This window comes from Callithrix jacchus, chromosome 3 (genome assembly GCF_049354715.1).
Source record: "Callithrix jacchus isolate 240 chromosome 3, calJac240_pri, whole genome shotgun sequence".
NCBI lineage: Eukaryota > Metazoa > Chordata > Mammalia > Primates > Cebidae > Callithrix > Callithrix jacchus.
Genome location: NC_133504.1, coordinates 186,236,353 through 186,248,789, shown reverse-complemented (window position 1 = coordinate 186,248,789; position 12,437 = coordinate 186,236,353). Strand labels below are relative to the sequence as shown.

The window sequence follows — 12,437 nt, the reverse complement described above, 5'->3', positions numbered from 1 at the left end:
ACTTGCGGAGGCGTCTGCTGGGACAATTCACAATGGCAATAGGCTCTCCATTGTCTCTTCCTCTGCTGAAGCCTTCCTGACACACAGCACCTCCCCTGAGACCCTCACTGGCTCCACAGTGCCCGGAGAACAAAGTCTGGGTTGCTCAGCCCGACATTCGGAGCCCTGTCGAGCCCCTTCCCACCACAGCTGCATCATCCAGCTTGCTCAGAGAGGCCCCTGCTGCCCATCGTGCCACTGCGTTGTGTTTGTTTTAAGTTGTCCTAACATCCATGTACCAAGCACTGTTCTAGGTGCTGGGACAATATTCCAGCCCAGGAGACAGACTGGTGCTGACCCACTCAGGGTGGAGTGCAGTTGCTCCCACACTCCGATGAGACACTGACTGTTCCCTGAGAGTGAATACTGGGAAAGATTAGAACAAGAGCCAGGTTCTCAGGCTGATTTTCTTGTTTTTCTGAGACAGTCTTGCTCTGCCACCCAGGCTGGAGTACAGTTGCGTAGTCTCAGGTCACTGCAAACTCCACCTTCCAGATTCAAGCAATTCTCCTGCCTCAGCCTCCAGAGTAGCTGGGATTACAGGCACCCACTAATTTTTGTATTTTTAGTGGAGACAGGGTTTTACCATGTTGGCCAGGCTGGTCTTGAACTCCTGACCTCCTGATCCGCCCGCCTTGGCCTCCCAAAGTGCGCCTGGCCCCTCAGGCTGATTTGTAAAGCTCAGAAGTTGTTTCTGGGGGATTCTCGGAAGTTCTTTGGAATCTGTAAAGCTGGGCATTAGATTACAAAGCATTGTCCTGCACGTCCCATTTCACCCTCGGTGTCACGGGGTCCTACACAGATATTACAGTAGAGAGGTCCAGACACAGAGAGTTATGCCACTCACCCAGAGTCCAACTGCTGCTACATTCGGGGCCCAGAAACCAAGCCGGGGTGAGGCCACACGCCCTACCTGCGCTCAGACGCTCCTTGGCCGCCCTGCATGTGAGGGGGTCGCCGGCAAACTCCTGTGCTGCCAGACTGAGGTCCCACCATTCCCTTCAGGTGGGAGAGAGGAGAAAATTACCAGCTTTTAAAAATAATCTATGGAGTGCTCAATGCCAAGCTCTGCTCTAAACACTTGGTACAAATTTGCTGGTTAAAACCTTAGATGTGGGCAGTGCCCATCTCTATATAAGGACACCAAGCCTCAGAGAGGCGGAATAACCACCTGAGGTCACAGAGCTGAGAGAATCACCTTTTCTTCTGTCTCCTTCATGGAATCCATTCTGTTTGGCTGCCCCTGTGATCATCCTGGAATCAAAAGCTCATCATTTCCCTTTGGTGACCCCAGGTTTAATTTTTGCTGGCTGGAATCGTCCACCCTTCTGCTTCCCAGCATTGTCTCAGTGCATGAGGTCTCTATCCGGCTCAAGGAGTGGCAGCCTGCTGGGCAGAGTTGTTCCAGGGGTACCCACCCTTGGTAGGGCCCTTGATGGGGCAGAAGCCCTTAGAGCACATGAAGAACTGGAAACGGGGGAGTTCAGCAGATTCCCTCAGTGGAGACGCTGTGGGGACTGGAAGGAATGATCAGCAAACCACCTGGATAATTAATTCTGCAGGTGCAGTGCCAAGGAGGGTGACCAGGGGACCAGTTTGCCCAAGACTGAGGGGTTTCCCGCACTCACACCAGAAAAGTCCTGGGCAAACTGGGTCTGTCAGTTACCTTGGTACCATGTGCTGAGTGGGGTTCTAAGGGGGCAGGGTGGATGCTGGCACAGTGGCTCCCACCAGCATTGCCTCCTCTCCCTCCCTCCCCCAGCCCTCAGGCTGCAGCTACATAAATCTTCGACAAATACATGACTTGATGTCACAACCCAGCCATGCCGTTTATTAGCTGCTCAGGGAGTCTGCGTGTTTTGGTACAGTCTCAACGTTTCATTTTTTAAAGATCCCCTCTTAAGAGTGTGTACTGTGTAATTCTCCTAGAACAGGCACAAACCGTCATTAGCGATAGAAATCAGAAGAAAATTCCCTTTGCTGGGCTGGAATGGAGCAGGGGCACCAGGGCCTCCTGGGAGCTGGGACGCTCTCTGTCTTGCTTTGGGTGGTGGTGACCCGGGCTTGTGCACGTATCAGAGTTCATCAGGCTTCCCACAGTGTTTGTATCCTTCACAGCTTCCGTGCTAGACCACAAAAAAAAAAAAAAAACGAAGGTTTTACACCCATAAACGTACTTTTTCTGACACATAACCTGATGTATTTCAGAGAATCCGAGAACTGGAGGACAAACTGGAGTTTCAGAAGCGGCACCTGAAAGAGCTGGAGGAAAAGGTGGGTGGCTGGCCTCAGACCGTTCCCAGGTTTTTTTCCATGAAATGTTAGTGCGGTGCCATTTTATTTCATAATGTCCAAAGCATATACTCTGTCTCCAGCCCTCCTTCCTCTGCCCTTCTCCCCCAAAATCAGCACCTCCAGGAAATTGGTACTTCCTCCAGATTCCTTTCTGGTGAAGAAATTTCCTTCTCAGTGGCTGTCAAAAATTCTGCACTCCAGGGCCAACTCTGTGTGTCTTTTTCACAAAAGACGTTCCCTGAATCCCTCTCCTGCTGTCTCAGCAGGAAAGAGGTGGAGCAGGTTAGGCCGATGAGCTTGGTGGCATCCCCCTAACCGCAGACACAGGTTCTCTTCCATGGACTCATCCATTTTTCAATACCTTCTACATGCCCCAAACCAGTCACATGTTCCTGGAAGATGGAGCCTCTCCCATCCTAGAGGACATGAGGCTGGCCTCTCACTGGGTTTTTGGGTGTGTTCCACCAGCCCATTTACCATGATGCCCATTTTATGGGTGAAGAAACTTAGGACACCTGTACATGGTCCCACAGCAAGGAAGGGAAGACTGGGGTCTCCATGGACATCATAGCTGCCCCCCCGCCCCTCCATATGACACTGGTCCAGTAAGACACGTGAGACCTGCTCGGGACACATGGGAAGCAGTTTTATCTTGGCATTGCCCTTCATCTTCTTCCGCTGATGGCTGAATCCTTGAGGACACAGACCACATGGTACTCATCTCTCCATTCAAGACGGTTTTTGCCACAGGATAGGGCATCATCAAACGTGTGTGGATGAGTAAGCAAATGATTATAGATGAGTACTGAAAAACAATAATTGCATATTTAATGTCACAGAGGTAAGTTCAAGTGTGGGAACAAGCTGGAGGACCGCTGAACCCATCCAGGAGCTCTGGGAACCAGCAGATCTGTACCCGAAGAGGGGTTCCCATCTGAATCTCATAGGCCGATTCGAGATCAGCCCTGGGGAGAGGAGGTAGAAAGGGCATCTCTGGACTTCACATGTCTGAGGCCAGTCTTCTGAGAAAGGAAGCTGGCTCATTTCAGGGACACACCAGGACAGAAGTCTCTGGAAGGCAGATTCTGGGGTGGTCCAAAAATGGGATGACAGCCTTCCTGGAGGGAATCAAATCATGTGCCCAGAAAGAAGGGACAGCTCTTAAGATTCCACCCCCATTTTAGATGCTTCCTCTCCCTTCTCTCATGAGAGGTAGCCCCACGGAGATGAAATCACCTTCCCATCTCTGCTGGGGGCGTAGGGCCCTCCCGGCTCTTGCAAGAGGACTGGGGATCTGTGCACAGGGGCAGAGGCGGGGCAGGGCTTGCCCCACAGTTCCGTGGTTGCCCTCATGGGAATGCCAGTTTTAGGTGATTTCTAGAGTCCCCATCTGCCTGATGTCCACTCCCACCAGCCTCCCAAGGATATTTTGAGAACCCAAGGGGGTCTCAAGAATAATTGAATTTAAGAATTACTTGAGGGGTGGGCTGGCTTTGCAGGCAGATGAGCCTGGGCTCTCCTCTGGCCTTACCCAAGTGGCCCCAGAGAACCTAGGGAATTCATCCCTCTGCCCCAGAGAAATTCGCCCCTCTGCCCCAGGCCTTGGCATTCTCATGTGCTGCTAGGAATGGCGCTCTGTCTCTGAGGGTGGGTGTAGGGATGAAATTAGGTTGAGAATATGAAAGTCCTCAGCCCAGGGCCCAGGCAACGTGGGCAGGCTGCCAGCACGGGGCCTTCCCGTCTCCCAGGTGGCTCTACCCCTTCTGTTGGTAAAATAGGTCACAGAGCCAGATATGGCAGAGGAAAGGCTTAAAACCTGACCAGGGTCACCCTTGCCGATTAAAATGTTACAAGTCAGGCAGAATGAGCACACATCTAGAATAACACTCACTACTTCCTCAGCAGTGAGAACACCTGGGCAATGTTCGAGTCGTCTTTCTGGCTCTTTTTTGACTCTTTTCTCAAAGCCAGTGTTTGTGGACTGGTCTGTCTCCTTTTGCCATAGAAGGGAGTTTCGGAGGCTGACATGTAGAACAGGAGGGACTGACCAGGATGGATGCCTGATGAGGCCTGTAGGTCTGCGAACCTTCCAAGATACCTCATGCCACTTTCATTTCCTTACAGGCATTGAGGCCTATGGCAGTGGAAATAGCTCCAGCCACCCCTCTCCCTGACTCCTTTGTCATGGCCAGAAACTCTTTCCTGCCACAACCCACTGGATGGTCTTGATGAATCCTCCCCTCTCCGCAGCCTCAGCTTCCCCATGTGGAAGAGGAAGGGCTGGGTGACTGCCAAGGCCCCTTCTCGTTCTGACTTCCAGTGACGTTACACCTTGTTTAGAAGTTGATGGCTGTTAGTTTGGACTTTTCCAATAAATAATATAGGGAGATACTACCTTGCTCTGGCGGGGAAACAAGCTCAAGGACTATTTTCAGAAGCCCCAGTTGATGTTCAGATGACTTGCAACTCCTTTTGAGCAAAGCAAGTCTTTAACAGGTTAAGAAAAAAACTCTGCTTTTAAGTTGACCTGTGTAATTTTTCCTTCCATTAAGACCATTTTTTCCCTGATTGTTTTTTCTCTATAAGTAGAATAATCAAATGGCAATAAAGATTTTAAACAGTGACTCCCTTGGAAGAAAGAACCCTGGTAAAGATGGTGTAGGGCCAGGTGTCCAATCTTTTTACTTCTGTGGGCCACATTGGAAGAAGAATTGTCTCGGGTGGTGTGTAAATTACACTAACACTAACAATCGCAGGTGAGCTAAAAATAATTGCCAAAAAATTTTTCATAATGTGTTTTAAGAAAGTTGACGGATTTGTGTTGGGCCGCATTCAAAGCCGCCCTGGGCCACATGGGGCCTGCGGGTGAAGGGTCAGACGAGCACGGTGCAGGGGGAAGGGCGCTACTTGTCTGCAAGTTTGGCCCGGGCCACCTTTAGTGGAATTTATCCTGATCTTTGGTGCACACATCACGCCGCCATCTCTCGGTGGGAGCCCCAGACCATGACTATGGGCTGAGCCTTCCTCTATTTATCCCGGCCTGCCCAGGTTCTGCAGGAAGACCACATCACAGCAGCACAATGTCCTGTCCTGGTCTGAGCTAGCCACATGTTTGGGGAGTGGGTCAGGATAGCCCACCCTGAGCATGGAATGCTGCAGGATGCGTTTCCCGGGGGAGATCAGTTCCTAAAGCCCATTTACTTCCTGTTTCTCCTTCCAAACTCAACAACTCATAGTTCTTGCAAAATGTGTTCATTGAGTTCCATACTACATATCTTACATCTGTTTTCTTCTCTTTTTCTTCTCTTTTCCTCGTTTTCTTTTGGTATTATTTTATAGTTTTTGTTCCTTTTTTTGTTTTTCTCACTAGCATTCATTCTGTGGCCTTGATGACTTCAGTGAGCCAAGAACTCGGGTTGGTACCCTTTCCTTTTCGCAGATGAAAATGATGATTTTTCTAAAACGGGAGGATTCCTCTCAGTCCCTGACTGTCCTGCTCCTTGAGAGATGAGGCACTGTGGAAGGTGGCCTTGTGGTGGATGCCTCAGCTCATGGGTCTGGGTCACCAGGAGAGACCCACCCCCAGGAGGGGGATCAGGAACACTCACTGTGAATGAGAAACTCCTCTGTGGAGTTTCATCCGCAAAGGGGGACTCTGTTTTATTCCAAAGGTTCTTTCCAGTCTGGCTTCAGTCCCTGGTGCTCTCTGCTGCTGTGTGGGCTGGTGGGTCCTCTGTAGGATCCAGGGCTGTTGGCTTCCACAGCTAAGGGCTGCAGAAGTTTGCTGGACAAGCGGCTCATGAGCCCAGACTGTCACTTGCACGCAAAGTGCCCAGGGAGCCTGCGTAAGAACCCACCTAGCTCCCTGCCCCTCTGACCCCTGTCCTCTGCTGGGTTTTGATGCCTGTGCTGAGCTCAGGGACCTCTGGAACAAGGCCATCTCAGCATCTCGTCCTCCCCTGACCACTGAGCCCTGTGTGTCCCCAGGACCCAGCTCCCACCCTAAACACCTGGACCCTTCCACATTCTCCCTGGAGTGCCCATCTCAGGGCCAGGGGCGCCAGGACCTTTGAACTCTAGAGTTCTGTCCCTGAATCCAGCCCAGACCAAGGGCCCTCTGGGTTCTGGGGATACCTACAGCACCCACTAGCTCCCTGGACCCTTTGGGCTTAGCTCTGAGGCCAGAGCCCTGCCTGATGTCCTCATGGGCATCCCTGAGGCTGACCCCAGTCCACAAGGCCTTTGGTCTGGTACCTTCTGTAGCCAAGTGTCTGGGACAGTGCTGGGCACATGGTCAATATTCATTCAATGTTTATGGACTGAGTAAAGAGGATCTCAGGTCTTAGAGGACAACTGACAGTCAGATCCCATCTGATCAGAGGAGGGGGTGGCCATTGGGGGTGGGTGGGTGTTGGGGATGGGGGATCTGATCCTGTTGCTGCCGCTTTTCCTGGGTCATGGGGGAAGGTCCCTCAGGGCTCAGCTGAGGCGTTCAATGAGGGCAGGGGGGCAGATAAAGCCAAGGGATCCTCCAGCCATTTTAACCCTTGGTTCTTGTGTCGTTTCAAATTATGTTTTACTCTTACAGGATAGAAAAAGAGTTTATGGAACAAACTGAGTCCCTTTGGCAACCCCACCCCCACTCAAACCAAATTCAACAGCGAAACAAGCTATTCAAAGTCCAGAGACTGCAAACAGAATTTATGTATATTTGACAACAGCTTTAAGGGGAAGCCTTTGGACACATGGCTGGGTCCCGGCCAGCCCAAGCCCTAAGAACTCTGCAGGGATTTTGTCACACTCATGTCCCAGCTCTGGCACCTTTAAGAGCCCAAGGGGGCAGAGACCTAAATGCCAGGAAATTAAGTGCAATTACTAGAAACCAAGGGATCGGCAGCCACCACACTGTCTGGGGACTGGCTCGAGTCCTCGTCCCCACGCCAGATGCCTCCCCAGGCCGAGGTGTGCGTGTCCAGCTGGACCTGGGTGGGTGTCGTCTCTGCTCTGTGTACATAAATCTCCATGAACCGTGCTGTGTTCGTCTGGAGTTTGTCTGCTGGAGCGACTTGCAAGTGTCCTTGTAATGTGAACCCCAATTCAAGTCCTGGTCAGCAAAACCTTGGAATCTGTGCACAGCTGGATTTAGCAGCTGGCGGCCAGACAGAGAGAACAGGACTCTGATGAGGGGCTGCAGCCTTGCCCATCATGGAGAAGTGGATCCCAGGGACCTCAGATTTCTTAGGGGAGGCCGAAGGCTCTGTCACTCTTGTCGGTGTGACATGGCAAAAGTCCTAGAGCATGCCTATCCCTGGGACCAGTTGGATTGAGGACTGATAATGCAGACATGACCATCAACCAGGCACACTTGGGCCTGCATTGCATCTTGGTGGTAATTTGCAAGAGATTGCCAAGGAAGAGACGCTGGAACACCTGCAGGGACCAGGTTATTTCCGTAGTGGTGCCAAGACCGGGTCCTGCTCTCACCACTGTGGGGAGAAAATGAGCTCTTCCTGCCTTGGGAGGCCACCCCTGGGTAGAGCCAGGAGAGCTGTCAAGGTGTTGGAGACCTCCCTGGACAGTGGATGGAGGTGGGGAGCCACAGAGAGCTGGACGCCAGCTGGGGACGGTCAGCCCAGGAGGAAATTCCCAAAGTTCCTTTCCGATGATGTTCCTGTTGTTATTGGAGGCTGGCTGGGGTGGGGGCATCGCCAGAAGAAGCCACCTGCTCACAGGATGCCTCTCCCAAACTTCTGCACAAGAAGACACTTGGAATTAGAATAGACAGAGTGAAGTAGAGGACTGAGTGTGACTAGGAGGCTGGCCGTGTCTGCATGGGAAGAGCCAGGTGGAGGCCAGGCTGGCCGTATCTGCATGGGAAGAGCCGGGTGGAGGCCAGACTGGGCGTCCTCAGCTGGCTGCAGGTGGACAGGCTCACACCCTGCTCATTGGGTGGAAGGAGCAGTTCTGTGATCTCCAGTGAGATGGACCTTTAAATGGGAAATGACTGAAATTTAGGCATTGAGGGAACTCATGGGGTGAGGGAGACAGAGGAGCTGGACGTTCTCAGAAGGCTGGATCCACGGATAGAGGACACAGTGCCCCGCGCAGAATGGGCCCTGGCAGCTGGGAAGAGCTGTTCACACCACATCCTGGGATCCCAACCCTCCCCACACCACATCCCAGGATCCGGCCAGGGGAGGGCTGCTCACACCACCTCCCAGGATCCGGCCAGCAGGGAGGGCTGCTCACACCACCTCCCAGGATCCGGCCAGCAGGGAGGGCTGCTCACACCACCTCCCAGGATCTGGGCTCTAAGCGAACATGCACCAGGACGGCCCAGCATCGTCTATTCTCTTTTGAAATCAAAACCCCAAAGCGCCTGCTAGCTCAGCCTCCGTGACTTAACAACACTTGGTGGTGAAATACTAGCAAACGGATGTCGTTAGTTGAAAGCACAGGCATCCTAGCAGCCCAGGCGGCGACGGGAGTGTGGGATCGCACCGTGAGTGACAACAAAGGCACGGGAAGCACTGGAGGCATTGCTGTGCTCACTTCCGCGGGCAGAAGTCTAGGGGTGCCCAGGGGTCTCTGGAATGTCGGTTCAGCACCCCTGCAGCCACCGCAGGAGTGCGGTCCTCACGCCTGCCTGTCCTCGTCCTTCAGCGGGTAAAGGGCAATGTCTGCGTCTGCTGGGCTCTCCCATCATATCATGCAACAGAAATGGCCTTGGCTTTGAAGTCAGACCCATTTGTCCCTGCCAGCCTGGCCTCTTCCTGCTACAGACACTGGCACTGTCCTTGCCGCTCTGAGGAATGGTAGCGATAGTTCACCTGCAAGGCCTTGGGAGGGGGTCTGAGCTGGATGGTTAGACTCGCAGGCCCCCGCAGGCCCCCGCAGGCCACAATGGCTGCTGGTGGGAGACACAGCCTCTGCTGTTCTCGCCTTGGGAATTGTCCTCCGAGGAATCCATACAGCCGGCCAGGGGCCAGGACCCGTTCTCTTTGGCTCCCTGGGAGGCAGCGCAGGAGGAAGCCTGAGGCTCACACGGGCAGGTACGGGGGTTTCCCTGGATAGATATCAGAGTCCCTGTTAGGAACCAGCATCTCTTGTCACAGTCCCAGCCGTAGCTTCTGGCTCCCTGTGAGGCACAGTCCTGGTTGCAAGGACTCCAGTGTGCAGGGAGCCTGAGAGCTGTGCTGCGCCTGGGTGCATTCACCCCTCACCCACAGCCCTGTGTCCCGGTCAGGTGCATCCGTGAGGGCTTTGGATGCTCTTGCCTAGTAACATGTATGTGGTTTCCAGGGCAACAGAGTTACAAAGTCTGGGGAAGCCAAGGTGACTTCCTCATTTTAGCGCAGGTCAGCTGGGAGGGTCATCGGAGAGCCCACCCTGAAGGTTCCTAGTACAGAGATACCCGTGGTGCAAACACAGGTTTCTACTTCTCGCCCCATACCTCAGTCCTCTGTAGGCCAAAAGTGACCAGGGAGGAGCTGGGGCAGGGAAGTCAAGGGATCGGACTGCGTTCTGGCATTGCCACCCTGGCAGCCTCCTGGGGGCTGAGCAGCCAAGGTCAGGGCTGGGGCCGGCAGACCAGCTGTGCAGGGACAAGCCAGGCCGATTTGTCCAGGACTGAGGGAGGTTCCTGGCACATAGACCTTCCGGTTTGAAAAGGGAGGAGACTCTGGGCAAACTGGGAGGCCGTTCTCCGATGGCTGCAAGGCTTTTCTCACCGAATCCCGCTTCCCTTCTGGGCCTCCAGCTGGCCGCGGGGGTTTTGGCTGACCGTGCAGTGCTCATGCTGAGCACCTTAGGTGAAACAGGCTGCATTCGTCATGCGGATGTCTGGAGAGTCAGCTCAATGGTGTGAGATCCTACCCAGCTTGCCCCCAGTGCGGTGCTGGGCCCTCGGGGGTGGGGGGAAATACAAACATGTGGGCGGATGGGCCCCTCCCCTTGTCCAGGCGAAGGCTCGCCCTGGCTGGTTGCACGCACCGCTTCAGCTCCGGCTTCCTTCTCAAGTGACTTTGACATCTGCCCCCATCTGCTGCTTTTCTATCCGCCGGGAGCATTCAGGATTGCCGGCCCTGCTTCCCCACGGCCTGCCGTAACCCCTCTGTAGCCAGTAGCAATCCTGCCTGCGACTCCCAGGACAATGGCGAGTCTGATATTTGGTTATTTTCTCGAATTTGAATAGGGTTTGCCAGGGGTCTCCCAAATTGGATGGGAAATCCCAAACGTGCTATTGTGGAGTCCTCTTCCCTCCCCCACAACCCAGGTGGTCTGGACCCTTGGGGCCTTCTACAGGCCCCTTCTCTATGCCTCAGATTCAAGCTCTGTAGCAGGGTGGAGCCCAAGTCTTCACACAGCCAGACCTCCCTCCCTCCTTCCCAGCCTTCCCCCACCTCTCAGGGGCTGTTGTTCCAGCAGAAATGGGGCCTCTTGCTGTCTTCCACGGCCTGTGTCCTCCCTGTTACCACCCTCAGCCTCAGGGAACCTCCCCAAGGATCCCAAGGGGGCAGAACCCCATACTTACATCTGTACCACATCGATCTGTCCCCTTCCCCTGCCCAGGTCCTGCCACCTCTGAGAGTCCAGCAGGCTCAGATCTCCACCCCAGGCTACCATGGAGGTTGATAACCCATGGCAGGCCACGTTTTTCTCCCTTCAACCTTCTTCCCCGGAGAATCTTCATCACTTACCTAAAAAGCCTGAAAACACTTCCTGGGAGAGGCCCTGCCTGCTTCCCTATCCCCAGGCAAGAAGGAAGGACATGTCCTCCCTCAGGGCCACTCACAGGGAAGGGCTGGAACACCTCCTCCTCCTTGGTAGGTCTGGGGTAAGTTTTCAGTTTCTCACTGCTGCCTTCAGCTGTCACTCAATCCTCCTGCTCTGCACTGGCTCCTGATGGCTGATGGTCCTAGGAGCTCACGGTGTAGTGCAGGTGCAGGACCAGCCACTGACCCCACCCCCCTACTGCCCAGAGCTCAGTGAGTCATCGCCACTGCTGGGAAATGAGACTGCTGTAAGTTCCATTTTGCTAGGGGCCGAGTCACTCCCTAGGATAGTGTAGCAAGTGGGCGTGAAAGCTGGACACGGCTGGACAGTGCTGTGTCTGCCCCCACCCAGCAGACAGCATGCTGCATTTGGTGTGTGCCAGGTGCTCTGCTGAGGGCTTTGCAGGGATTCACTCATTTATTCCTCAGTAGCTCTTCACTTAGGCATGATTTTTACCCTCCCCCCGCCTTTTTTTTTTTTTTTTTTTTGAGTAGTTAAGTAATTTGTCCAAAATCGCATCTGAGAAGGGATGGAGACAATCCTGGAACCCAGGTAGCCTGTTCCCAGCACCTGGGATTTGAGTGGATTCGCTGCACCCCCGTCCCTGCCTCTGACCATCCCAGGTCTACAGCAAATCCTTGTGGCCACCCAGACATTAGCCACTGTTGGGAAAATATGATTAAGACAAAAGCTTCTCCCAGGGCAGAAAACCTCATCACAAAGAAAAGAAAGAAAACCAAGACATGACATGCATCACAGGCAACCCACTGAGAGATTGCAAAGACAGAAGGAAGTCGTACCCTTTTATATAGCTAGGCAGGCGCGACCCACACGCACAGCCATCACACTCATCCCCACTGAAAAGGACTCCATGGGATCATTGTTGCACATGGTTCATCCTAAACCCACCTGGCAACTAGGACGACTCTCTGTGTTCACAAATTTGTTTTATATAAAGGAAAAAAACACCTTCCCGTGCACCTGGGTTCCATCCTTCTGTTACTTCCTAAGATGGCTTTTACATTTTGGAGCCAGGCACCTGCCCAATTAGGCTTCTTCCTACCAGTGAACACTAGGGGCGCTGATGTCCCTGGAATTTACGTCCCAAAGAGATGATGTTTCCAGGTCCTTCGGGAAAACATTCCTGGGTCATAAAGCTGGCAAAAGGCTTATTTCACTTTAAAAAGGATTTACGCATATTTCAAAAAGACAAAGAAAGAACTTACAAATTTTCTAAAGTACATGCTCTAAGAAAAGGGAGGGGGGTGTCTCTTATTTTTAACATGGAGACGGAAGCCTCTTATTTTCTATGTGTCTTGGTCCTGAAC

At 53.2% G+C, this 12,437-nt stretch overlaps 2 protein-coding genes across 7 annotated transcripts in view; both read left to right on the top strand.

The window, feature by feature from the left end:
• JAKMIP1 (janus kinase and microtubule interacting protein 1) overlaps positions 1–8,086 on the top strand; it is a 174,120-nt gene extending 166,034 nt beyond the window's left edge. The window contains exons 20-22 of the mRNA XM_035294105.3: positions 2,248–2,313; positions 5,674–5,749; positions 6,923–8,086. Of these exons, the coding sequence (XP_035149996.3) occupies positions 2,248–2,313; positions 5,674–5,724 (117 nt within the window). The 3' untranslated portion in view covers positions 5,725–5,749; positions 6,923–8,086. The remainder of the gene's footprint in view (positions 1–2,247; positions 2,314–5,673; positions 5,750–6,922) is intronic.
• A 787-nt stretch (positions 8,087–8,873) lies between these two features.
• Positions 8,874–12,437, top strand: part of C3H4orf50 (chromosome 3 C4orf50 homolog) — a 126,430-nt gene continuing 122,866 nt past the window's right edge. For 4 of the 6 annotated variants that reach the window (XR_013533206.1, XM_054253488.2, XM_078367537.1 and 1 more), the window contains exon 1: positions 9,122–9,386. The gene's annotated coding sequence lies outside the window, so the exon portion shown is untranslated. Of the gene's footprint in view, positions 9,001–9,121; positions 9,387–12,437 lie in introns of those variants that run through there. The other 2 variants (XM_078367536.1, XM_054253493.2) reach the window with 1 other exon arrangement.